A 27310-nucleotide genomic window follows, 5' to 3' on the forward strand; every position below is an offset into this window, starting at 1 on the left:
AATGGGTGTCTAATCTCTTAAAAACCTCCAGTGTTCCACTGATTAGTTGTGCTCACTGTTAGGAAATTTTCCCCTTAGTTCTAGGTTGAATCTCTCTTTAATGATCATCCACCCGTTATGGCAGTGCTTCTCCACTTTGACAATTTTAAGGCATGTGGACTTCAACTCCCAGAATTCCACAGCCAGCATTGCTGGCTGTGGAATTCTGGGAGTTGAAGTCTACATGCCTTAAAATTGTCAAGGTAGAGAAACACTGCGTTATGGGAACTGTCTGCTTCAAATCCACACCTGTTCTGGTGTCCTTGAAAAGGTTTCAGGCTCTCACGGTCTTCAGCAGAATCGAAGTTTCGTTTGTCCATCTAACCCACTTGAAAATAACACTCCCACCCCCTTAATCTAAAAGCAAGTTAAAACTCAAGAGGCATGTAGCTGCCAAAGTTTCATCCTGACATCTTTGTTGCTCCTCTCTGCATTCTTTCCAGAGTCTCAACATCTTTTTTACATTGTAGTGAGCAGAACTGGACACCATATTCAAAGTGTAATCCTACCAAGGCTGTATAAAGTGGTACTAACACTTCACATAATCTTGATTCTGTCCCTCTGTTGATACAGTCTAGGTAGGATTCTTTGGGGGGTTTTTTGGCCGCTGTAGCACACTGCTAGCTCATACTTTAATGGTTGTCCACTAGGACGCCGAGATCCCTCCCACAGCTAATGCTCTTGTGCCAGGTACCCACCTATTCTATACCTGTGCATTTGTTTTTTCTTGCCTAAGTACAAAACCGCATTTTTCTCACCACTGAATTGCATCTTGTTGGACAGGGCCCAGTGTTCAAGTCTATCAAGATCTTTCTGGATCTTGAGCCTATTTTGTAAGGTATTGGCTATTTCCCCCAGTATAGTGTCATCTGCAAATTAGATGTGAAGGGCCATTTACTATAAAAATGCAAGTTTATGGCACGAACTCAGAAAGAAGGGAGATGTGCATTTGTAAAGCCTGTATAATAAAAAATAAAGGGAGTGTGGACAGCTGGGGCCCCTTTCAATGTAGAAAACAAGAGCCGACTGTCAGGCATATCATAGAAGACATATTGTGAAGATACAATTAGGGCTAAGACAAAGCCAATAGAAGTCTTTTAGGATACCTATTAGTTAACTTTTAGGAATAGGATTGAAGTAGAGCCAACAGAATACTTGTTGGGTAACTTTTGAAGTGTTTATTAGTTAAGATTTAGAAATAGGAATGGCACAGAGCCAATAAAGGACCCTTCACTAGATGACCTCCAAGGTCCCTTCCAACTTTGTTGTTGTTATTATTATTTTCCCAAGCTTCTAATGTCCTCCCATTGTATATGTGGGAGAGGAAGGTGAGTTCCAAAGCCCTAAAAAGCAATATGGGAGGGTGATCCATAAACAAAAAATAGGACATCATCTATCTTCAGTCTACAACACAGTCCTTTCAACAGTTCCAAGATGGCTCTACACCCATTTGCACTACTCAGGTGACCCTGTCGACATAGATAAGCCTCCAGGTGGCCTTGACTTGCTAAAAGGATGCAAATGACCAGCTGCCTGCAAGGAGTATACATCCTTCCGTTCCCCACCATCCAGTCAGAGTTGAAGAAGCTTCTTGGACGAGAAGCAAAACTTCTTCAGAGAAAAACAAGAAAGTCCAGTTGCTTTGGGACAACCATGACCTGGGTGACTGAGACTCTCCATGGACATACTATTCATTCACTTAATTTGCACGCTGCCCACTACACACACACACACACACACACACACACACACACACACACACACACACACACACACACACACACACACACACACACACACACACACACACACACACACGGACTTGTCCAGGTAATCTCCAAAAATCATGATTGAAAGGAAGAAAAAATATCGAACATTTAGAGGACTTTCTTCTTTAATGCAGTGAAAACTCAAGTTTCCTTTTATATGTATAATTAATCCAAGATACGCAGATCTCTCTCTCTCTCTTTTTCTCTCCCTCCCTCCCTCTCTCTCTCTCACACACACACACACTGCAGAGAAAATCCTCTATCCCAGGGGTCTCCAACCTTGGCACCTTTAAGACTTGGGGACTCCAACTCCCAGAATTCTTCAGCCAGCCATGCTCTCTCTGAGGAATTCTGGGACTTGAAGTCCACAAGTCTTAAAAGTTGCCAGGGTTAGAGACTCCGGCTCTACCACTCCGCTTCGCAAAAAGAAAAAGAAAAAAAAAAGGAGCCGGAAGTTACCCTGTGCTATTGGCATTCCTCTCCCCCACCGGCTGCTACTTCCTGCTTTTCTAGGGGTGGCACCTCTATCTCTTTAACCACTCGAGCTCCGGGGCGGGGAGGAAGGCTCGCCTTGCACAGCGCCTTTCCTCCCGCGGGAGCTTCTGCTGCTCCGGCTTCGCTCCGGAGGGCTGGAGCCCCTCCGACGGCGGCGCCTCGAAGGAAAGCGGAGGAGGAGATCGGGGCTACAAGGGAGAAAGGAGGTAAAGCAAGGGAGAGCCATGGCTGGGTGGTGGAAGGAGCCCAGATGTTGCCCTCTTGGTGGGATCCCCCCCCCCAAAGATCGCTGGCGGGGATTTCCGAAACCGGGGAGGCGCACTTGGGGAGATTGCAAGAAAGGATCCTACTTTCACCCTTCACTTCTCCGGATGCCATCCGAGCTTAGGGCATTGTTGCTGCCTGGCATTGTGGCCTTTGCACCAGCTCCTTTTGCAGTGCCCATTCATTGCATGGATTCCGTGTTCTCAGCTCCCCTATAGCCCTGCCGGGGAGGGGAAGGGGGGTTAGAGTAAGAATAGAGGCAGTCCTCGACTTATGACCACAACGAGGATCGGAATTTCCATTGCTAAGCGAGGCGGCTGTTCAGCGAGTCTCTCCTGATTTTTATGACCCCTTTTTTTGCCACGGTGGTTAAGCAAATCACTTCTGGTTATTAAGTGAATCATGCAGTCGTTAAACAAATCCGGCTTCCCTCCCTTGATTTACCTTGTCAGAAGCTGGCTGGGAAGGTGGGGAATTGGTCATAAATACCTACCGGTTGAAAAGCGCCCAAATTTTGATCACGTGGCGGTAAGGATGCTGGGATGGTCATAAATGGGAGGAGAGGTTGTACGTCAGCGCCATTGCAACTCCAAAGGGTCCCAAAACAAACGGTTGTAAAGCGAGGACTACTTGTATTGAGAGATCTGGTTGGATTTGCAGGTCCAAGAGGTGGGGGTCTTGGGGGTGGAGGGTCCCGAGGTTGTGGAGGACCATCTCCTGGGACGAACATTGGGATCCATCTTGACTGAGGCCTGAGAAGCTCCATCGCCTGCTTCTGCCAGAGGTCATGGCTGCCAGCATGACTTTTGCCCCATTTTACGACCTTTCTTGCCACAGTTGTTAAGCGAATCTCTACAGTTGTTAGTTAACACGATTGTTAAGTGAATCTGGCCTCCACATTGACTTTGCCTACCAAAAGGGTCACAAAAGATAATCACATGAACCCGGGACACTGCAACCGTCATAAATATGAGTTGGCCAAGCGTCTGAATTTTGATCACGTGACCATGAGGATGCTGCGAAGGTCATAAATGTGAAAAATGGTCACAAGTCGCTTTTTCAAGTGTGGTCACTAAATGAACTGTTGTAAGTCGAGGACTAGCTGTAGTAGGGTTGTGGGGAAGGTGCTGGACTTGGAGAACCAGGTCCAGGTTGGGGGCAAGGACTGAGGGAAAGTCTTTCACATTTTCCTTTCAGTCCAGCTTACAGGGATGTGGTGAGGATGAAAATGGCGGGGGATGTACTCCCGGAGGAGAGAGGGGATTACAAATCTAAAGGGATTGGGGAAAGCTATATATATATATATATATATATATATATATATATTATATATATATATATATATATATATATATATATATATATATATATATATATATATATATATATATCTGATTGCTGATTTGGAAATTTCTCATCAAGTTTGGGTTGAAAAACTGGCATTGCATTGCCGGTCCAGGTACTGATTGAAGACTGTTATAAAGAGCTGAAATGGGCCAGATACACGATTGCTTTTTATAAAGTTGATTTTGGGGACGATTTTGCCCTGAAAGCCTTCCTAAAAAAATTTCTTCAAATGAATATAATCTAAAGCCCAGCAGAATGTGAGAAATTCAGTCTTGGTCACAAATCTCTGTGTGGTCAGGATAATTTGGCATCTGTGATTTCTGTTACTTTTTCAGCTTGCCGTGAGCCGAGACTAGAGGAAAACACTCGCCTGCATTTAAGTTTTCTTTTCTCCTTTGCTAACAAAAGCCTGGGGAGAAGGAAAAAAAAAAGTTGGAGCAGTTGATAAGTGAATCATGCAGTCACTAACTGAATCCGCTTTCCCCAATTGACTTTGCTTGCCAGAAGCCAGGCTGGGAAAGTTGCAAAATGACAGTAGTGGCAAATATGTGTAGCTCAGGTGTAGGATGAGGGTGGAGGTTCATTCTCCGAACTTATGGGTTACTTTCTGAACATTTCATTACCAGGCTAGGGAACATCTTCAGCAAAGTATAGAGAACTTCAGCACTGGTGTTCTTCTCCTTATAAGGGCTTTGTGTCAGTGGTTCTCAACCTTTTTAATGCCGCGACCCCCCAACCGGTCATAAGTCGAGGACTACTCAACTGGTGCAGCACCGTTTGCAGAATGGGACTTTTGGTGGGCTCTGCAGGGCAGAGACAGCCTGGACAATTCCTATTGGCTTTTGAAAGCTAATAGAATTAGACTCTATTCAAGAGAGTCTATTCTATTGGCTTTCAAAAGCCAATAGAATAAAAGGGAGTAGCACAGCTAAGGAAAAGGGGGGAAAAATGGCGGACTGCGTTGTTTGGCGATCCCTGTGAAATGATCGTTCGACCCCAAATGGGGTCCCGACCCACAGGTTGAGAACCACTGCTTTGTGTGGTCGGTAGGTCTTGTGATGGGTCTTGTGATGGGGTGGGTCACATCAGGTGAGGGTCATTTGAAGGTGAAGTGCAGGTGTGTGGGCTGTGGGCTGATTGAAGGTTGGTGCTATTGCTTGTTTGGTTGTGTGGTTGATTTGAATTCTCAAAGTTAGTTAGGATTAGGGCAGGGGTAGGCAACCTTTGCTCATTTAGGACTCATGGACTTCAACTCCCAGAATTCCTGAGCCAGCATGGCTCAGCTTGGAAACTTCTCCCTTTCCCCTCAGCATGGCTGGCTGAGGAATTCTGGGAGTTGAAGTCCACGAGTCATAAAAGAGCCAAGGTTGCCTACCCCTGGGTTAGGGTGATAATGTTAGTCTGTTCAACTTTCAAAATAAAAGTGCCATTTTCCTTCTGAGGTTTAGTTATCTTTATATTAATTTGGGCTGGGACCACATGTCAAGTATTGGCCAACAGGATTAGCTGTGCTCCGCACGTCTTCATACAACCGGATTCCTTTTATTTAATGCAGCGGTTCTCAACCTATGGGTCGCAACCCCATTTGGGGTCGAACGACCATTTTACGGGGGTTGCCAAACAATGCGATCCGCCATTTCCCCCCCTCGGGGTGCCGCCGCGCATGCGCGGCGCGTCCGTGTGACGGGGGTCGCCGTCACACAAACGTTGAGAAATGCTGATTTAACGAAAGCAAGGATACTTGTGTGTTAATCCCTGGGGGAAAAAAAACACACCCATCCCAGTAGGTTAAAAATTTTGCAATCAGATGAGCAATAAGATTAAGCTGGGAGTCGTTTGTGTATTCCCCTGTTTTTGTATCATTTCACTTAAATTTTTGCCAAAAGCTACATAACCATTAATAGCTTTTTGGTGATCTTAATAAATATAATGCTCAACAGCAGGGGTCTGCAAACTTGACCCTTTGATGACTTGTGGACTTCAACTCCCAGAATTCCTCAGCCAGCATCCCTGGGAGTTGAAGTCCACAAGTCATAAAATGGCCAAGTTTGAAGACCTCTGCTCTACAGTATTGGGGATTGTACCTTTTTGTGTGTGTTTTTATTGTTTTACTGTCTAATAGAAAAAATTCTCTGAGCAGTTTGTAATAACACTGAAAAACTGTTCCGGATTTGCTCTCCTAAAAAGTTAGGATTTCGATCAACTTTAACACCACTAAACTTTAAAGGGGACAGACTTTATTTTGGATGTTAGCTGTTCTTTAAAAGAAGTCAGATCACTAAGAAGGATTTATCCCGTTAATATTTAGATATAGTATGTGAGTTTTTCTTTGCTTTCACATTTACACTCTTATTTTGGAGATAAATTACTAACCATTAAGAAAAATAGGTCAACAGCAATTTAAAAACAATGAATTGAGCATATAAAAATAATGATATCTTTTCCCAGTGGCTCATTGTTTTTATAATTGCAAAATAGCCATGTGGTAACTTAGCTTCCCCCCATCTTTTTTATTTTCCTTTCCTTGTGTATATACACATATACAATATATGTGTTTTCAAGTCAAAAGATTGACTTGCCCACCAGCTGGGTTGATTATAGTGAAATGCAGGTTTTGAACAGAAACAACTCTTCCAGACATGGGTGGGTGTAATTACACTAAAAGCAGCTTTGATGCTAGCAGATCATGAGAAAAAGGATGTGAAAAGAATCTAAACCTTGGCACGAACTTGAAAATAATGTCACTGCAATACAACTAATCCTCGACTCACAACCACAGCTGGAATTGGAATTGTTGTCACTAAGTGATGCAGTCATTAAGTGAGTTATGCCAAGTTTTACCTTTTTTGCCCCAGTCGTTAAGTGATTCTGGCTTTCCCCATTGACTTTTGTTTGTCAGAAGCTGACTGGGTCATGTGAAATGGCATTCACATGACCCCAGGACACCTCAACCATCATAAATACATGCTGGTTGCGGAATGTCCACATTTCAGAATCAGATTCACACCCGGAATAGAGCTGGAAGGGACCTTGGAGGTGTTCTAGTCCAACCCCCTGCTCAAGCAGGGGACCCTACACCAGGGGTAGGCAACCTTGGCTCTTTTATGACTCGTGGACTTCAACTCCCAGAATTCCTGAGCCAGCCACGCTGAGAGGAAAGGAAGAGGTTTCCAAGCTGAGCCATGCTGGCTCAGGAATTCTGGGAGTTGAAGTCCACGAGTCATAAAAGAGCCAAGGTGGCCTAACCCTGCCCTATATCATTTCAGAGAAGTGACTGTCTAGGACAAGAGTCTTCAAACTTGGCCCTTTTATGGCTCATGGACTTCAACTCCCAGAATTCCTGAGCCAGCCATGCTGAGGGGAAAGGGAGAGGTTTCCAAGCTGAGCCATGCTGGCTCAGGAATTCTGGGAGTTGAAGTCCACGAGTCATAAAAGAGCCAAGGTTGCCTACCCCTGCCCTAACCATTGCAGACAAGTGACTGTCCAGTCTCTTCTTAAAAACCTCCAAACATGAAGCACCCACAACTTCTGAAGGCTAGCTTAATTGTCCTCATTTTCAGAACATCCTTAGTTCTAGGTTGCTTCTCTCCTTGATTAGTTTCCATCCATTGTTTCTTCTCCTGCCTTAAGGTGCTTTGAGAATAGCTTGACTCCTTCTTTATGGCAACTCCTGAGATACTGGCAAAAGGAGAAGGGGATGGCAGAGGATGAGATGGTTAAATAGTGTCATCAGTGCAGTGCATATGAGCAAATAATTAAACAATTATTTAATAATAATAATAATAGTAGTAGTAGTAGTAGTAATAGTAGTAGTAGTAAAGTTGGAAGGGACCTTGGAGGTCATCTAGTCCAACCCCCTGCTCAGGCAGGAAACCCTATACCAGCGGTTCTCAACCTATGGGTCGCGACCCCATTTGGGGTCGAACGACCATTTTACGGGGGTCGCCAAACAACGCGATGCGCCATTTTTCTCCTTCAGGGGGCGCCGCCGCGCATGCGTGCCGCGCATGGGGGCGGCGCGTCCGTGTGACCAGGGGTCGCTGTATAAAAAGGTTGAGAACCACTGCCCTATACCATTTCAGACAAACGCCTGTCCAGTTTCTTCTTAAAAACTTCCCGTGTTGGAGCATTCACCACTTCTGGAGGCAAGTTGTTCCACTGGTTAATTGTTCTAACTGTCAGGAAGTTTCTCCTTAGTTCTAGGTTGCTTCTCTCCTGGATTAATTTCCACCTGTTACTTCTTGTCCTGCCTTCAGGCGCCTTGGAAAATAGCTTGACTCCCTCTTCTTTGTGGCAGCCTCTGAGATATTGGAACACAGCTATCATGTCACCCTTCATCCTTCTCTTCATTAAACTAGACATACCCAATTCCTGCAAGTGTTCTTCATATGTTTTTTGTCTCCAGGCCTTTAATCATTTTGGTTACTCTTCTTGGCACTTTTTCCAAAGTCTCAAAATCTTTTTTGTAATGTGGTGACCAAAACTGGATGCAGTACTCCAGATGTGGCCTTACTAAGGCTTTATAAAGCGGTACTAATACTTCGCGTGATCTTGATTCTATGCCTCTGTTTATACCAGTGGTTCTCAACCTTTTTAATGCCGCGACCCTCAACCGGTCGTAAGTCGAGGACTACTCAACTGGTGCAGCACCGTTTGCAGAATGGATTTTTGGCGGGCTCAACAGGGCAGAGACAGCCTGGACAATTCCTATTGGCCTTTGAAAGCCAATAGAATTAGACTCTATTCAAGAGAGTCTATTCTATTGGCTTTCAAAAGCCAGTAGAATAAAAGGGAGTAGCACAGCTAAGGAAAAGGGGAAAAAAATGGCGGACTGCATTGTTTGGTGACCCCCGTGAAATCGTCGTTCGACCCCAAATGGGGACCCGACCCACAGGTTGAGGACCACTGGTTTATACAACCAAGAATTGTATTAGCTGTTTTGGCTGCTGCTGCACAACGCTGGCTCATATTTAAGTGATCGTCCACTCGGATTCCAAGATCCCTCTCACAGTTGCTGGTTTTGAGCCAGGTTTCGCCTAATCTGTACTTGTACCCATGGTTTTTCCTGCCTAGGTGTAAAACCTCACTTTTCTCCACATCAAATTTCATGTTGTTGGATAGGACCCATTGTTCAAGTCTGTCAAGATCTTTTTGGATTCTGAGCTTGTCATTTTGTTTGTCAGAAGCTGGCTACGGTGTCACAAATGGTGATCACATGACCCAGGGGTTCTGTATTTCATCATTAATACATGCAGGTTGCCAAGCACGCAAATTTTGATCACCTGACTATGGGGATCCTGCGACTGTCATAAGTGCAATGCATAAGTCCCTTCTTCCAGTGCCACTGTAACATTGAAAGGTTGTTAAACAAAGAGTTGTAAGTTGAGGACAACCTGTATTTCTTCATGTTGCCCATTATTTTGAAAGAAAATAAGAACTAGGTGGTAATGCAGATAAGCAGTAAATCTGAACTATAAAATTAATACATTGTGATGGATTATTAGAATGTGGAACAACTGGCCTCCAGAAGTTGTGGAGGTTTTTAAAAAGAGACTGGACAGCCCTTTGTCTAAAATGGTATAGGGTCTCCTGATTGAGCAGGGGGTTGGACTAGAAGACCTCTACTGTCCCTTCCAGCACTTGTTATTCTGTTAGATGCTTATAGTATTGTCAAATATTTCATATCCATTTTCCAATCAAAATCCATGTGTTCTTGTGGATCTGTAAGCTAAAAATGCTTAATTAAAAGAAAACCACTAAGAGGAAATTGCAGCAGGAAATCCTGCATTAAGCCAATATTGTAGTTCTTCATCAAGTGAAAATGTGGACTCTAAAACCCAAATTTTGCAGGTAGCATGATTCTGTGTATAAGACTGTGTATAAGAATGGTTTCTAATTAAAAAAATGCAACTTGTGTCAGGTTTTCTTTTTAAATATAATTGTATTCTGTAGTCCACTACTCTTGAAAGGGGGAAACAACTCCAGAATTTTAGAACAAACCACAGAAGCTAGTCTTGGGCGTAATTTGGAGTCATTTTTCATAAATCGCATTTGTATTTTATGCACAAAGTTTTAACTCTGGCTGTTCGGTTTTTACCGACTTGACTACCCTCCAGATGTGCTGGACTACAACTCCCATCACTCTGCAATCTGCATATGGGCCTGCCAGCTGGGGATGATGGGGCTGGCAATCCAGCTTCATTTGAGAGCATCTGGTTCAGTGGTCTTTATAAAGACCCTTTCCCCAGAACATTGCTTTCCTGGGATAAATTCTCACTAAGGGTTAAATTGACCGAGTCTTCTATTCCTAGGGTGTCTTGTAGGAAGCTGGGTTGTAAAATGGGTTTAGGTCACTTCCTGCTTTTAACACTATTTCTCCCCCCTCCCTTTTTTTTTCTACCTTAGGAAAAAATTTTCCACCCTGGGGGTCAATGGCTGGGCGGGATCTGGTAAGTTTCTTAAGTTTGAGGAGGGGGGAAAACAGAGAAATTCAAGAATGCGGAAGAGAACAGCTATGAAATCCGAGGGAACAAGACAGGGTTAAGGCTTCAATGGATGGCCCTGTTTTAGTTTGAGCCGAAGCCTTCCATAAGGAAGCAGATGGGGCTGCAATGAGGCAGCTGCTGATTGCACAGAGAGCCCATTCCACACACAACACACAAACAAATGCAAGACGAGGGAGGTCCTTGCAAAGAGAACCCCTCTTAAGTTATTTGCATCAGTGTGTTTTCTTCATTGATTGCATGAGTAGAATAGAATAGAATAGAATAGAATAGAATAGAATAGAATAGAGAATACAGAAGAGAGAATACAGAATAGAAAATAGAAAACAATAGAATAGAATAGAATAGAATAGAATAGAATAGAATAGAATAGAATAGAATAGAATAGAATAGAATAGAATAGAATGAGACCTTGGAGGTCTTCTAGTCCAGCCCCCTGCTCAAGCAAGAGAACCTATACCAGGGGTAGGCAACCTTGGCTCTTTTATGACTCACGGACTTCAACTCCCAGAATTCCTCAGCCAGCCATGCTGAGGGGAAAGGGAGAGGTTTCCAAGCTGAGCCTTGCTGGCTCAGGAATTCTGGGAGTTGAAGTCCGTGAGTCATAAAAGAGCCGATGTTGCCTACCCCTGACCTATACCATCTCAGACAAGTGACTGTCCAGCCTCTTCTTTAAAAACTCCAGTGTTAGAGCATTCACAACTTCTGGAGGCAAGTTGTAATTGCTTTATATATATATATTTGGTGCAGGTTGTTAGGGAGTCTGCTCTAATTATATAGGTAGGCCTCAGCTGAGGTACGCCTCAACCAGCCCAAAATGTATGTGGCGAAGTGAGACAGTTGTGAGTTTTGCCCTATTTTAGGACCTGTCCTGCCAGAGTTGTTAACTGAATCACTACTGTTGTTAAGTTAGCAACACAGTTGTTCATTGAATCTGGCTTCCCCCCTGGACTTCGCTGGTCAGAACGTCGCAAAAGGGGATCCCATGACACCCCTCCCCTCCCCTGGACACTGCGACCGTCATTAATATAAACCCATTGCCAAGCCTCCAAATGTTGATCATGTGACCGTGGGGGTTGCTGCAACGGTTATAAGTATGGAAAATGGTCATAAAGTCACTTTTTCCAGTGCCGTTGTAACTTTGAACGGCTACGAAACAAACGGGTTGTAAGACGAGGAGTAGCTGTACAATGGACCATATCCTCAGTGGGGGGGGGGGTTGTGAGCCTGCAAGGGATTGATGGAGACCTGAACAACCGTCTCCCATTTGTTTTGTTTTTTTATTCTGATGGGCTGGAAGAAGCGATAGGAACGGCATCTGTTCATTGTCTCGCCTGCCTCCATTTTAATTCCCAGTCACTTAAGGTAACCAAGTCAGTGCTTAAAGCAGCGTTTCTCAAACTTTGGCCACCTGGGCAAATGGGCCCTGAATTTTGGTTGCTAAGCAAGACAGTTATTAAATGAATTATGTCCCGTTTTGCAATCTTTCTTGCCACAGCTGTTAAGTGAATCATTGCAGTCGTTAAGCTAGTACAGGGGTCTTCAAACGTGGCCCTTTTATGACTTGTGGACTTCCAATTGCCAGGATTCCTCAGCCAGCGTGCTTAGCTGAGGAATTCTGGGAGTTGAAGTCCACACAAGTCATAAAAGGGCCAAGTTTGAGTACCCCTGCACTAGATTAACAAATAATCCAGGGCAGAGCTAAAACAGGTAGTATTCAGAGACCAGGATAGATCTCTCTAAAGCAGGGGTAGGCCACCTCTAAAGCAGGGGTAGGCTCTTTTATGACTCGTGGACTTCAACTCCCAGAATTCCTGAGCCAGCATGGCTCAGCTTGGAAACCTCCTCCTTTCCCCTCAGCATGGCTGGCTCAGGAATTCTGGGAGCTGAAGTCCACGAGTCATAGAAGAGCCAAGGCTGCCTAGCCCTGCTCTAAAGAGTGCAATTTAATAGGTCACAGACACCATTTCCTATGCACAAAAAATGTAAATATTGTAAACCGCCCAGGGACTGCTGCAAAGCACTATGGGACAGCATGAAAGTCTGGCTATGGAATTCTGGGAGTTGAAGTCCACATGCCTTAAAATTGTCAAGGTTGAGAAACACTAGTCTAAATCAAGGGTTCTCAAACTTGGCCCTGTTACGACTTGTGGACTTCCAACTCCCAGAATTCCTCAGCCAGCATGCCTGGCTGAGGAATTCTGGGAGTTGAAGTCCACAAGTCATAAAAGGGCCAAGTTTGAAGACCCCTGAGCTAGTAGCAATAGCCCTTAGACTTACATACCGCTTCACAGTGCTTTTACACCCCTCTCTAAGCGGTTTACAGAGTCAGCCTATTGCCCCCAGCAATCTGGGTCCTCATTTTATCGACCTCGGAAGGATGGAAGGCTAAGTCAACCTTCAGCCAGTCAGGATCCCAGCTGTCAGGTCCCCAAATCCTTATAGTTTTCCCTGCATATGTGCTCTTGTTTAGGGCCTGCCATTTTTCGGGGGGGGGGGGGGTTTGCTTTCGTTTGGGATAACTTTCGCTTTCTACTTTTCCTCTCCCGCCTCTGTCCACTTGAGAAAGGAATGTGCCTCCCTTATCGGGGAGACAGTTATGGAGAAAAGAAAGCTGGAGAAGACCTTGAGGTGTACGCCAACCGTGCCAGTTACCCAAACATCGTGCCATCTGTGGATTGGCTGAATTTCAAATGGACACTATGATTTTGGTGGGAGGAAGAAGATTGCCTGTTTAACTATATCGTTCAAGCCAGGATTTTCCCCAGATCTCGCCTTGACTTCCCTACTGTCACTAACCCCTATGCGCTGGACCAGTATGTAACCCTGACCAGAGCATATGTTTAGCTTAGGAATTAAGAACTGCGTTAGAGCAGGGCTTTTCAACCTTTTCACCCATTGTACCACTTTTAGGCTATGGCAACGTCCGAGTACCACCAGTCGCCTAGCAAGGTGTCAAAAACTTGATCAAAAAAAAAAAGAAAAGGAAAAAAGTGATAAAGTTACAGGTAGTCCTCAACTTACAACAGTTCGCTTAGTGACCGTTCGAAGTTACAATGGAACTGAAAAAAGTGCCCCCAAGCCACAGCCGAGCAAGACACCTGCCTGCCCACCCCGTGGCGCTCTTCCTCTTGTCCGAGGTTTTCACTGTTGTGAGCATTCCTGTTCAGGATTGGCAGCGGGGGTGGGATGGGGGGCTGTTTGGTTTTTATTCCCCCTCCCCATCTTCTGGGTGGTTGCTGCAGGTTTTGGTCATTTTATATGATCCTGGGACACTGTGACCATCATAAATATGAATCAGTTGCCAAGCATCTGAATGTAAATCACAAGACCCTGGAGATGCTGCAACATTCCAGCTGATTGGCGCTTCTTCTGGGCTCAGCAGAAGCGTCAGGATCAGTGCTGCTTTCCAGTTGATTGGTGCTTCTTCAGAGCTCAGCAGAAGCACCAAGATCAGCGCCGAGCTCCAGCTGGAGCCTGGCGCTGATCCTGGCATTTCCACTGAGTCCTGACAGCCCCAAAGAAGTGCTGATCAGCTGGAAAGCGACACTGATCCTGGCAATTCTGCTGAGCCCTGACAGCCCTGCAGCTGCAGCCATCTCTTGCTCAGGCTTGTGCGGTGCTGCCACCGGTTCAGCTCATTCCCCTCCCCCGCTACCACTTTTCTAGGATGGTCGCGTACTACCTGCCAGGTGCCAATGTACCACAAGTGGTACGCGTACCACTGGTTGAAAAGCCATGTGTTAGAGCATTTAGCATTTAAAGGGTTAAACGCTGTCTCCTTAAGAGATGGCCTCTGGGAAATGTAGTCTAGTTGTTAGTCTTACGTCTTATCTAATCAGTGGGAGAGGCTTCAAAGTTTATTACAGGATGTCCCAGCTATCTGCTAAGGTGGTAAACTCCTTTGTCTATCAAGCATCACGTACACATTGATTAGCATCCGTATCCATGCCTCGCTGAGATGGGGAATTATCCCTTTTTTACTTTTCTGGAACCATGAACTGAGATGCGTTATAGTTCTGATCCAGATAGCATAAACTCTACGACAGTGGTTCTCAACCTGTGGGTCGGGACCCCATTTGGGGTCAAATGACCATTTCATGGGGGTCGCCAAACAACGCAGCCCGCCATTTTTTTCCCCTTTTCCTTAGCTGTGCTACTCCCTTTTATTCTATTGGCTTTCAAAAGCCAATAGGAATTGTCCAGGCTGTCTCTGCCCTGCTGAGCCCACCAAAAGTCCCATTGTGCAAACGGTGCTGCACCAGTTGAGTAGTCCTCGACTTACGACCGGTTGAGTAGTCCTCGACTTACGATCGGTTGGGGGTCGCGGCATTAAAAAGGTTGAGAACCACTGCTCTACGAGAATGGACAGATATGAATATGACCGGATGTATCTACTGCAAAATAAGTCTCTGCTTAGGATTCCTGGACAATAAATATTTGTTTAAAACCATTTTTGTGGAGTTTATGCTATCTGGATCAGAACCGTAACGCATCTCAGTTCACGGTTCCAGAAAACCCCAATAAAAGTTCCTTTTGAGACAATGCCTGTTTCAAGAGGTCTGCTTTCTTGGGTGGTTAGCTGTTAAGTGAATCTAGCTTCCCCATTGATTTGGCTTCTCAGAAGTTCGTAAAAGATGATCGCGTGACGCCGGGACACTGCAACCGTCATAAATTTGAGTCAGTTGCCAAGCTTCTGAATGTTTTTCACAAGACCAGGGGGATCAGTGTTAAAAATGGTCATAGCTCACTTCTTTCAGTTCTATTGTAACTTCGGGATCCTCATTAAATGAACGGTTGTAATTTGAGGACTACCTGTACAAGACTAGCTTTTTTGTGTCAAGTTACTATAGTATTTTTTTCCCTCTTTCAGGTAAGGAAAGAACTTCTGGCTGGCTGGAATCAACCAGTCTTTCCTCTTTAGTGACCGGATCTTCCATCTGGTGTTACCAAGCAACCAACAACTGATATTGCAGAATTAGGAACTTTCATCTCAGCATCTCGTCTCTCCAAATTCCAGCTGTGTTGGGTCCTGAAGATGTGGACCAAGCGAGGTCCAGAGCTGAAGGACACGCTGAAACAGGAAGAGGAAACGTGTGAAGGAGACGTAGCAAGCCCCCAAACAGTCCCCCAGGTCTCTCTTGCCTTCCAGGCTGGGAATAGCAGGAAATACCAGGGAAGGAAGGAAGGAGCAGCCATCTTGGATGAGGAGAATGCCGTCCACTTGGACACAACCCAGGATCCGATGCAAAACCAGAAGCTTCTAGAAGACTTCTTACTGGGGAATGTAGAAGATCAGGTGAGCATGGGAGCGCCTGGTGTTTTCAAGGAGGGATCTGCTGTTTCAGGAGGAAGGTGGGATTACTAAGAAAGCCTAGCCCAGGGGTAGGCAACCTTGGCTCTTTTATGACTCGTGGACTTCAATTCCCAGAATTCCTGAGCCAGCCACGCTGAGGGGAAAGGGAGAGGTTTCCAAGCTGGCTCAGGAATTCTGGGAGTTGAAGTCCACGAGTCATAAAAGGGCCAAGTTTGAAGACCCCTGTTGTAGGTCATCTAGCCCAGGGGTAGGCAACCTTGGCTCTTTTATGACTCGTGGACTTCAACTCCCAGAATTCCTGAGTCAGCCTGGCTCAGCTTGGAAACCTCTCCCTTTTCCCTCAGCATGGCTGGCTCAGGAATTCTGGGAGTTGAAGTCCATGAGTCATAAAAGAGCCAAGGCTGCCTACCCCTGGCCTAGCCAGATCTCCTAACTCTGGCTTTAAATTGGCATTTCTAAAATGGAGGAGCTGGGCCCCTGGAGTTTATGGATCTCAGATCTGACGCCTGTAGCTCCAACGAAAAGTCAGGACTAATCCAATGGCACCTTTCCTGACTAACAAATTTTTATTAACAGGCAGAAGCTTTTGTGAGTGAGCTCAAGGTCAGGGAAGCTTACGTCCTGTAATACAATCGCGTTGGAAAAGGTACTTCCGGCCTTCTCTGGAAGTACCGAGAAAGGGGAAAATTTGTAGCTCAGGGTTGAAATGAGGAGTCCTTGGTGTTCTCTGAGCTTGTTTGTTTTCTTGCAGATGTTTCATTACCCAACTAGGTAACGTCATCAGTACTAGTTTGGGTAATGAATCTTCTTCAGGAAAACAATCGAGCTCAGAGAGCACCAAGGTTACCCCTCTTCTCCCGAGGTTTTGTTACACTAGTCCGGGGGTAGGCCACCTTGGCTCTTTTATGACTTGTGGACTTCAACTCCCAGAATTCCTGAGCCAGCATGGGGGAACTATGGCCCCCTCATGACTCGTGGACTTCAACTCCCAGAATTCCTGAGCCAACATGGCTTAGCTTGGAAACCTCTCCCTTTCCCCTCAGCATTCTGGGAGTTGAAGTCCACAAGTCATAAAAGAGTGAAGGTGGCCTACCCCTGTTCTAAACTATTCTGAATCTTTTTTCTCTTTCATTTTTAGTGTCAGTCTGTCCATTTCTGGCATGTATTTGTGATGGTGTTGCAGTGTCCCAGGGTCACAAGACCACCTTTTGCCACTTTTTGACCCGCACAGTCAAAAGGGGAAGCAGCCTTCCCCCATGGTCACATGATCAAAATTCTTGGGTTTGGCAACAGGAATTTATTTATGACGGTTGCCCTGTCCCAGAATCCTGTGATCCTGTTTTGTGACCTTCTGACTGTCAAAGTCTAGGGGAGGGGTAGGCAACCTTGGCTCTTTTATGACTCGTGAACCTCAACTCCCAGAATTCCTGAGCCAGCCATGCTGAGGGAAAAAGGAGAGTTTCCAAGCTGAGCCATGCTGGCTCAGGGATTCTGGGAGTTGAAGTCCACGAGTCATGAGGGGGTTAGACTCTATTCAAGAGGGTCTATTCCAGTGGTTCTCAACCTGTGGGTCGGGACCCCATTTGGGATCGAACGACCATTTCACGGGGGTCACCAAACAACGCAGTCCGCCATTTTTTCCCCCCTTTTCCTTAGCTGTGCTACTCCCTTTTATTCAATTGGCTTTTGAAAGCCAATAGAATAGACTCTCTTGAATAGAGTCTAATTTTGTTGGCTTTCAAAAGCCAATAGGAATTGTCCAGGCTGTCTGCCCTACTGAGCCTGCCAAAAGTCCCATTCTGCAAACGGTGCTGCACCAGTTGAGTAGTCCTCGACTTATGACCAGTTGAGTAGTCCTCGACTTACCACCGGTTGGGGGTCGCGGCATTAAAAAGGTTGAGAACCACTGCTCTAAAAGAAGGCAAATGACCAGCAAGGAGTATAAATCCTTCCATTCCCCACCATCCAGTCAGAGCTGAAGAAGCTTCTTGGATGAGAAGCGAAAAACCTTCAAAGAAAAACAAGAAAGTCCATTGCCTCTTGAAAAAGCAGCTTTGAGACAGCCATAGCTGTGCAGTTTGTGGGTTACTTGACACCTTCAAAGGTGGGGTGCAGAGCAGTCAAAAGACTAGAGGCTAAGGCAGTGTTTCTCAACCTTGACAATTTTAAGGCATGTGGACTTCAACTCCCAGAATTCCACAGCCAGCAATGCTGGCTGTGGAATTCTGGGAGTTGAAGTCCACATGCCTTAAAATTGTTAAGGTTGAGAAACACTGGGCTAAGGGAAGATCGGTGGGTAAGGAGGAGGTGGAGAGGAAGTATCTCATTTTACTGAGGGTTAAGGCTGGGAGGAAGTAAGCCTGGAATTAATTTATTTGTTTGTTTCTTTGCAAAATGTATTGGCCATCTCTCTTACCGCAGGACAACTCTGGGGATGCCTTGGATTCGGGTGAGGCCTTGGCTAATGGCCGGTGAACTTCACTTAATGACGGCAAGGTGGAGTGCTCCGATTGCCGTCACTAAGTGATGTGGTCCCATGCCTCCTTGCTTTATGACCACCACAGAAATTCTGATCTCGATCTTCATCATCGGTCAAGGATTTATCTATATTTAAACCACTTTCTCCAACTTGGTGGTTTGACCTGGACCGGCCTACTCCTCCCCTCACCCCTAGCCAGTCTGTGCCTTGAGGACTTGTAATGCCCCCTATCTGGAGGAGAGCCGTTTAGGGCAGTGGTTCTCAACCTTTTTAATGCCGTGACCCCCCCCCAACCGGTCGTAAGTTGAGGACTACTCAACCGGTCGTAAGTCGAGGACTACTCAACTGGTGCAGCACCGTTTGCAGAATGGGACTTTTGGCGGGCTCAGCAGGGCAGAGACAGCCTGGACAATTCCTATTGGCGTTTGAAAGCCAATAGAATTAGACTCTATTCAAGAGAGTCTATTCTATTGGCTTTCAAAAGCCAATAGAATAAAAGGGAGTAGCACAGCTAAGGAAAAGGGGGGGAAAAATGGCGTTGTTTGGCGACCCCCGTGAAATGGTCGTTCGACTGCGTTGTTTGGCGACCCCCGTGAAATGGTCGTTCGACCCCAAATGGGGTCCCGACCCACAGGTTGAGAAGCGCTGGTTTAGGGAAAGCCGGCCTGAGCTAACGGGAGGGAGGGGCTCTCCAAATCGTGTGGCTCTAAGGCAGGGGGTCTTCAAACTTGGCCCTTTTATGACGTGTGGACTTCAACTCTCAGAATTCCTCAGCCAGGCACACGTGCCTGGCTGAGGAATTCTGGGAGTTGAAGTCCACACGTCATAAAAGGGCCAAGTTTGAAGACCCCTGTTCTAAGGGATGTTCTCTCCCCTCCATCTCAGGGACCTGTGACCTTTGAGGAAGTGGCTGTGCGCTTCAGCAAGGGCGAATGGGGCATGCTGGATCCAGAGCAGAGGGCTCTCTACCGGGAAGTCATGGTGGAAAACTACGGGACCGTGGTCTCTTTGGGTAAGAGTCTGTTTGATCCTTCTTTATCGTTGTAAAGGATGAGGTTCTCCATGCAAAGCCAAACAGAAGAACAAGAAAGCAACAGGGTGGCTTACAATAAATATCACAACATATCATAAATATCATGGCATAAATATCATGATATATCATAAATATCAGCCAGCTGCCAAAAATGCCAAGGCAATCCTAGGCTGCCTTAACAGAGGGATAGAATCAAGATCACATGAAGTGTTAATACCACTTTACAATGCCTTAGTTAAGACCATACTTGGAATATTGCATCCAGTTTTGGTCATCACGATGTAAAAAAGATGTTGAGACTCTAGAAAGAGTACAGAGACGAGCAACAAAGATGATTAGGGGACTGGAGGCTAAAACACATTGCTGGAATGATTGCTGGAATTGGATATGTCTAGTTTAATGAAGAGAAGGACAAGGGGTGACACGATAGCAGTGTTCCAATATCTCAGGGGCTACCCCAAAGAAGAGGGAGTCAAGCTATTCTCCAAAGCGCCTGAAGGCAGGGCAAGAAGCAACAGATGGAAACTAACCAAGGAGAGAAGCAACCTAGAACTAAGGAGAAACCTCCTGACAGTTAGAGCAATTAACCAGTGGAACAACCTGCCTCCAGAAGTGGTGAATGTTCCAACACTGGAAGTTTTTAAGAAGAGACTGGACAGCCATTTGTCTGAAATGGGATAAGGTTTCCTGCCTGAGCAGGGGGTTGGACTAGATGACCTCCAAGGTCCCTTCCAACATCATCATCATCATTATTATTTTTTATTATTATTATTATTATTATTGATCATCGCACAGTCAGCCAGATGTTCAGATGGATTTGGCATTTTGTCTACCTATCGAGTCCTTACCCAGGACCTGGGATAGGCAGAGGTGGATGTTTGATGGTATTACAGGTATCGTCGCAGGATGGAAGCAGTTCATTATTATTATGATTATTATGATTATTATGATTATTATGATTATTATTAGACTTTCATATTCACATTTTAAAATTAGCACAAGGAAACGGGTAACTTGCCTCAGCCTCCAACCACCTATCCATTTCGTCAGAAAACCCAATATGTGATTTGTTTCCTTTCCTACAAGGGCCTTTAGTTCCCAAACCTGAGCTCATCTCCTGGTTAGAAGACAAAGAAGAAAGACAAGGCCCAAACTCTGAAGAAGGAGATGGGAAAAGAGGTAGCGACCGATCGCTTGCATTGGGGGGGGGGTGGCTTCAAAATTGCCAGGTTCAGGGTAGCAGCTGGTTGATTTTCATGGTTATCATTCCGCCCCCCCCCCCCCATCTAGGATTGAGGGACAGCTGGAGATCATATTGCAAGTAACACAGATTTAAGCTAAAGTAAATATCATTTTTGCACGGCAGTGAAACTGAAGTTCAGCAAAAAGACGTAAGTAGGGTAAGAGGGACGTTCCAAACTGTGGTTTTGGAGATGGGCCATTTTGGAATTGAGGGGTCCTTGGTGGTCTCTGAGCTTGGTTGCTTTCTCACAAGCTGGCAGGAATAGCCAACACTCCAGAAGACAGGCTTAAGATACAGGAGGATCTGGACAGACTTGAACACTGGGCGCCATCTAACAAAATGAAATTCAATGGTGAAAAAAGCAAGGTTCTACATTTAGGCAAGAAAAACCAAATGCACAAGTACAGCGTAGGTGGCACCATGCTCAATAGTAGTAACTGTGAGAAGGACCTCGGAGTCCTAGTAGACAATCACCTAAATATGAGCCAGCAGTGTGCGGCAGCTGCCAAAAAGGCCAACACAGTGTTAGGCTGCATTAACAGAGGGATAGAATCAAGATCACGTGAAGTATTAATGCCACTTTACAAGGCCTTGGTAAAGCCACACTTGGAATACTGCATCCAGTTTTGGTCACCACGATGTAAAAAAGATGTTGAGACTCTAGAAAGAGTACAGAGAAGAGCAACAAAGATGATTAGGGGACTGGAGGCTAAAACATATAAAGAACGGTTGCTAGAATTGGGTATGTCTAGTTTAATGAAGAGAAGGACAAGGGGGGACATGATAGCAGTCTTCCAATATCTCAGGGGCTGCCATAAAGAAGAGGGAATCAAGCTATTTTTCCAAAGCACCTGAAGGCAGGACAAGAAGCAACGGGTGGAAACTAATCAAGGAGGGAAGCAACCTAGAACTAAGGAGAAACTTCCTGACAGTGAGAACAATTAATCAGTGGAACAACCTGCCTCCAGAAGCAGTAAATGCTCCAACACTGGAAGTTTTTAAGAAGAGATTGGACAGCCATTTGTCCAAAATGGTGTAGGTTTTCCTGCCTGAGCAGGGGGTTGGACTAGATGACCTCCAAGGTCCCTTCCAACTTTACTACTATTACTATTACTAGATGTTTCATTACCCAACTAGGTAACATTGTCAGTGCTAGCAAAACATCTGCAAGAAAGCGACCAAGAGAGCACCAAGGTCCTCCAATTTCAGCCCTGAGCCTCAAATATTCCTCTTTATTGGAATCTTGGAATTGCCAGGGAATGTTCTCTTTCTCTTCCAAACTATGTCAGCCAGATTATTCCAGGGCTGGCCTAGCAATTTTCCGGAAATAAAGTTGGACTTTTAGAAAAAGCCACCCAGAGAATAATGGCTGGATTGACACGATCTAGAAAACGTTTTCTGTTTTGAAAGTCACTCTGTCTCTGGAACAGTAGATTTTTTTTCATCCACCTCGTGCCCATATTTAAAAGGAAAGAGGCACATTCATGAAATGGCGGAAGGTATTTGAAGTTCAGGAAAGCTCGGTGCTTTTTAATAAAATAAGTTAGTTGGGAAAAATTAGATTCCTCCTGATTTTTGCCACCATAAACCTAACACGGATGTCCTCCGACAGGATCACCAAATCCAAGTGATTCTTATTTCCTGAGCTCTGCAAAGTTTGACAAAATTCTCCCTGCCTGAGAAATGAAATAAAATTCTAACAAATGCAAGTTAAGAGCACCGCAATATTTTTTATCATAAAAAAAATATTTTCAACATTTTCTAAAAAGGGTTAAATTGGCAACTGGATCAAAGTTTATTAAACTGAGGTGTTTTCATACAAGTAACTTCTTCAGTCAAAATGAAAATATCTTTTTTGGGCTAGGCCAGGGGTAGGCAACTTTAGCTCTTTTATGACTCGTGGACTCCAACTCCCAGAATTCCTGAGCCAGCCATGCTGAGGGGAAAGGGAGAGGTTTCCAAGCTTAGCCATGCTGGCTCAGGAATTCTGGGGGTTGAAGTCCACGAGTCATAAAGCGGCCTAGGCCAGAGGTAAGCAACCTTGGCTCTTTTATGACTCGTGGACTTCAACTCCCAGAATTCCTGAGCCAGCCACGCTGAGGGGAAAGGGAGAGGTTTCCAAGCTGAGCCATGCTGGCTCAGGAATTCTGGGAGTTGAAGTCCACGAGTCATAAAAGAGCCAAGGTTGCCTACCGCTGGACTAGGCGTAGAGTCAGAGAGTCAATCAATCAATCAATCAGAATAGAGCTGGGAGGGACCTTGGAATGTACTAACTGCATGGATTTCTCCCCAAAATGAAATGCAATATGTAAATGAAGATTCATCCCAAAGATGCTTTTTCAGGAAGCAACTGGACTTTCTTATTTTTCTTTGAAGATGTTTCGCTTCTCATCCAAGAAGCTTCTTCAGCTCTGACTGGCCCCACTATCCAGTCAGAGCTGAAGAAGCTTCTTGGATGAGAAGCAAAACATATTCTCCAAAGCGCCTGACGGCAGGACAAGAAGCAACAGATGGAAGCTAATCAAGGAGAGAAGCAACCTAGAACTAAGGAGAAACTTCCTCACAGTTAGAACAATTAACCAGTGGAACAACCTGCCTCCAGAAGCGGTGAATGCGAGTCATAAAAGAGCCAAGGTTGCCTATTCCTGCTTTAGAGAGATCTATCCTGGTCTCTGAATACTGTTTTAGCTCTGCCCTGGATTATTTGTTAATCTAGTGCAGGGGCACTCAAACTTGACCCTTTTATGGCTCGTGGACCAACTCCCAGAATTCCAGAGTCAGCTATGGTGAGGGGAAAGGGAGAGGTTTCCAAGCTGAGCCGTGCTGGCTCAGGAATTCTGGGAGTTGAAGTCCACCAGTCATCAAAGAGCCAAGGTGGCCTACCCCTGGGCTAAACCGTTAAGGGAGGAAAGCGGGCGAGATATTTGTTTAGTGGGTTTTACCCCATTTTACGACCTTTCCTGCCTCCGTGGTTAAGCGAACCCCTGCGGTTGTTAAGCTAGCAACCACGGTTGTTAAGTGCAACTGGCTCCCCCATTGACTTTGCTTGTCAGAAGGCCGCAAAAGGAAATTGGGTGAACCTGGGAGGTTGCAGGCGTCAGAAATGTGGGTCGGTCGCCAAGGGTTTTAATTTTGGCCACATCGCCACGGAGGCGCTGCAATGGTCGTAAGCCTGAAATATGGCCCTAAGTCCGCTTTTTTTTTAGCGCCGTCGTAACTTCACAAAATGAACTGTCGTAAGTCGAGGACTACCTTTATTGGGGAAAGGATCTGGCTGGAAATCCTGCTTCTCCTTAATTTTTTCCCTTGGGCTTGATTCCAGCAGGTGACACCTGGGGGAGTGAGAGCAAGAAGTGCCCGGTTAGGGTAATCTCCAGTGAGGAAGATCCGGGCAAAGAAGCGGAAGACGATCTGTGGAATCAGAGGGGGGAGAAGGAAGAAGAAGAAGAGAATCAAACGACCGAGACTGGCCCAAAAAAACCAACAGGTATTGAACGAAGAAAGATTTTGTTTAGGATTTATATTGTGCCTTTCGTGGATGTGGGATTTCGGGCCCGCAGTAGCATCAGATCCTGCTCTCCTGGCTAGTGCGCTAGTGCTTGAGGCCCTGTCTTGAAATGAAACAAATGGAGTTTTGGGAGAGAGGGGGGAAAAAAGCAGAAAAATCAAAATGTGAGGCTGTCTGTTACAGCCAAGAGATTTCTCCTCAATTCCTATCTTTTTTTGTGCTATCCTGTGCACAATGGAGAATTTTGAGGAACGCAGCAATAGCAGTAGCCCTTAGACCAGTGGTTCTCAACCTGTGGGTCGGGACCCCATTTGGGGTCGAACGACCATTTCACGGGGGTCGCCAAACAACGCAGTCCGCCATTTTTTCCCCCCTTTTCCTTAGCTGTGCTACTCCCTTTTATTCTATTGGCTTTTGAAAGCCAATAGAATAGACTCTCTTGAATAGAGTCTAATTCTATTGGCTTTCAAAAGCCAATAGGAATTGTCCAGGCTGTCTCTGCCCTGCTGAGCCCGCCAAAAGTCCCATTCTGCAAACGGTGCTGCACCAGTTGAGTAGTCCTCGACTTACAACCGGTTGAGTAGTCCTCGATTTACGACCGGTTGGGTGTCGCGGCATTAAAAAGGTTGAGAACCACTGCCTTAGACCAATGGTGGTGAACCTATGGCATGCGTGCCAGAGGCGGCACTCAGAGCCCTCTCTGTGGGCACATGTACTATGCTCCGGAGATGGCAACTGTCTCTCTTCAACCAGCCGCCCGCTAACTCGCCGAGATCCCACGTAGCAGGATGCATCCCAGCACGGCTGGTTTCCCTCCCCCCCCCGTCCCATCCCTCCTGGCCTTGCATGCTCTCCTTTTCCCAGGCACAACCCACTGCATCGCCTCCTCAGCTGTCAGCCATCTGTCCAGCTCATAGGCGGCTTCTCTGAACGTCTGGTGGCGGACTGTGGAGCCCCAGAATGCGCCGGTTGAGGGGCTGGCAGACTGTGGATGCTGATGGATGCCATCGGCCCCCATATGCTCGCTGGCCTCTGTGTGCGGGGGCTGATGGTGTCAGGCAGCAGCCGCCCCGGCCCATGCCTCATCTTGCTCTGCGACAATGGCACCCCAGCCCTGTCTCACCTTGCCTCGCCTCACCCCACAGGACGAGACTCCTGCCCACTGCCCCACCTGCCAGAGACCCCCTGGATCTCCCCGAACACTGCCTGCCCCCCACAGGCATCCTTCCCCATGAGCAATATCAAGGTGACCACGCCCACCTTGGCCACACCCACCCAGTCTGCCCTGACCACCACAGCCCACGCCCACCCAGTGGGCCACACCCACCTGGCACCCAGTGATAAATAAGTGGGTTTGGGGTTGCAGTTTGGGCACTCGGTCTCTAAAAGGTTCGCCATCACTGCCTTAGACTTATAGACTGCTTCACAGTGCTTTACAGCCCTCTCTAAGCAGTTTATAGAGTGAGCATATTTGCCCCCAACAATCTGGGTCCTCGTTTTACCGACCTCGGAAGGATGAAGGCTCAGTCAACATTGAGCCGGTTAGGATCGAACTCCTAGCTGTGGGCAGAGTTAATTTGCAGTACTGATTCTAACCATTGCACCACCAGATAACATGAGATAAGATAAGATAAGATAAGATAAGATAAGATAACATAACATAAAATGCACATTCTTTTGTGGTGCTTTGCTTGCACTTCAGCTGTTGTTTTGTTTGTTTGTTTTAATCCTGGACGAATGGGCTTTCCCCCCCTCCTTTTAAACCAAAGAAACTTGTTAAAATAAGCAAGTTTGAAAAATTGTTTCGGGAAATGAGAACCGCTAGTTTACATCCTGGAAAGAGCTAAAGCAGAGACTCCCAACCCTTTGGGCACCAGGGACCGTTTCTGTGGAGAAAGATTTTTCCACGGACCAGAGAGTGTGTGTGGTTTTGTGTGCTGCCTGCATCCCACGGAGGGGGCCTTGCTTGTTTGTGCAGACCAGTTGTTGGTATGCCACGGCCCAGTACCGGTCCACGGATCAGGGGTTGGGCACCCCTGAGCTAAAGCAGTAAGGTTTTTTTTTTTTCCAACATTCCCTCTCTCTTGCTTTTCTCGGTGGCTGAAAGAGGACGAGACAGTTGCTGGAGCCGACTCTGAGAGTACTGGAGACCTCAAGGAGCCCCTGCAGGCATTGCCAGGAAGATCACAAGGAAAGCTGTCTTTTGTGATGGGGACGGCTGAAAGTGAGTATCCACAAAAATGGGGAGACTGCTCCCCACCCTGGCCCCGTCAACAAGAATGCCTGCTCCAGAGAGGTCATTTTGGCACCAGAAAAAGCTATTTTTACATACCCAAAGCAGAGTTCCCCAAAGATCATAGGTTAATTGATGTCTTTCTTGAAATTATAAAAAAAAAATGTTGAGATTTTAGAAAGAGTACAGAGAAGAGCAATTAAGATGATTAGGGACTTGGAGGTTAAAATATATGAAGAACGGTTTCTGAAATTGGGTATGTCTAGTTCAGTGGTTCTCAACCTGTGGGTCGGGACCCCATTTGGGGTCGAATGACCATTTCACGGGGGTCGCCAAACAACGCAGTCCGCCATTTTTTCCCCCTTTTCCTTAGCTGTGCTACTCCCTTTTATTCTATCGGCTTTTGAAAGCCAATAGAATAGACTCTCTTGAATAGAGTCTAATTCTATTGGCTTTCCAAAAGCCAATAGGAATTGTCCGGGCTGTCTCTGCCCTGCTGAGCCCGCCAAAAGTCCCATTCTGCAAACGGTGCTGCACCAGTTGAGTAGTCCTCGACTTACGACCGGTTGGGGGTCACGGCATTAAAAAGGTTGAGAACCACTGGTCTAGTTTAATGAAGAGAAGGATGAGGGGGGACAGGATAGCAGTGTTCCAATATTTGAGGGGCTGCCATAAAGGGGAGGGGGCCAATCTTATTTTCCAAAGCAACAGAAGGAAATATAAGAAGCAACGGATGGAAACTAATCAAGGAGAGAAGCAACCTAGAACTAAGGAGAAATTTCCTGACAGTGAGAACAATTAACCAGTGGAACAACCTGCCTCCAGAAGCGGTGAATGCTCCAACACTGGAAGTTTTTAAGAAGAGACTGGACAGCCATTTGTCTGAAATGGCATAGGGCAGTGATGGCGAACCTTTTCGAGACCGAGTGCCCAAACTGCAACCCAAAACCCACTTATTTATCACCGGGTGCCAGGTGGGCGTGGCCCACTGAGTGGGCGTGGCTGTAGTGGTCATGGCAGACTGGGTGGGTGTGGCCAAGGTGTGCGTGTTTCTCATGGGGAGGTACACCTGTGGGGGGA

The 27310-nt window shown here is 46.1% G+C and overlaps 1 protein-coding gene across 4 annotated transcripts in view; it reads left to right on the forward strand.

Moving 5' to 3' along the window:
- The first annotated feature begins 2346 nt into the window (after nt 1–2346).
- The window catches only part of LOC120308795 (zinc finger protein 2-like), a 29209-nt gene continuing 4245 nt past the window's right edge, over nt 2347–27310 (forward strand). Inside the window, exons 1-7 of one of the 4 annotated variants that reach the window (XM_039345287.1) lie at nt 2347–2509; nt 10320–10363; nt 15291–15716; nt 19099–19225; nt 20333–20425; nt 23812–23976; nt 26105–26221. In XM_039345287.1, the coding sequence (XP_039201221.1) occupies nt 15456–15716; nt 19099–19225; nt 20333–20425; nt 23812–23976; nt 26105–26221 (763 nt within the window). In that variant the 5' untranslated portion in view covers nt 2347–2509; nt 10320–10363; nt 15291–15455. The remainder of the gene's footprint in view (nt 2510–10319; nt 10364–15290; nt 15717–19098; nt 19226–20332; nt 20426–23811; nt 23977–26104; nt 26222–27310) is intronic. The other 3 variants (XM_039345289.1, XM_039345290.1, XM_039345288.1) reach the window with 3 other exon arrangements.

The sequence above is a fragment of the Crotalus tigris genome, unplaced genomic scaffold (genome assembly GCF_016545835.1).
Source record: "Crotalus tigris isolate CLP2741 ecotype Arizona unplaced genomic scaffold, ASM1654583v1 scf7180000017950.1190679, whole genome shotgun sequence".
Lineage (NCBI taxonomy): Eukaryota > Metazoa > Chordata > Lepidosauria > Squamata > Viperidae > Crotalus > Crotalus tigris.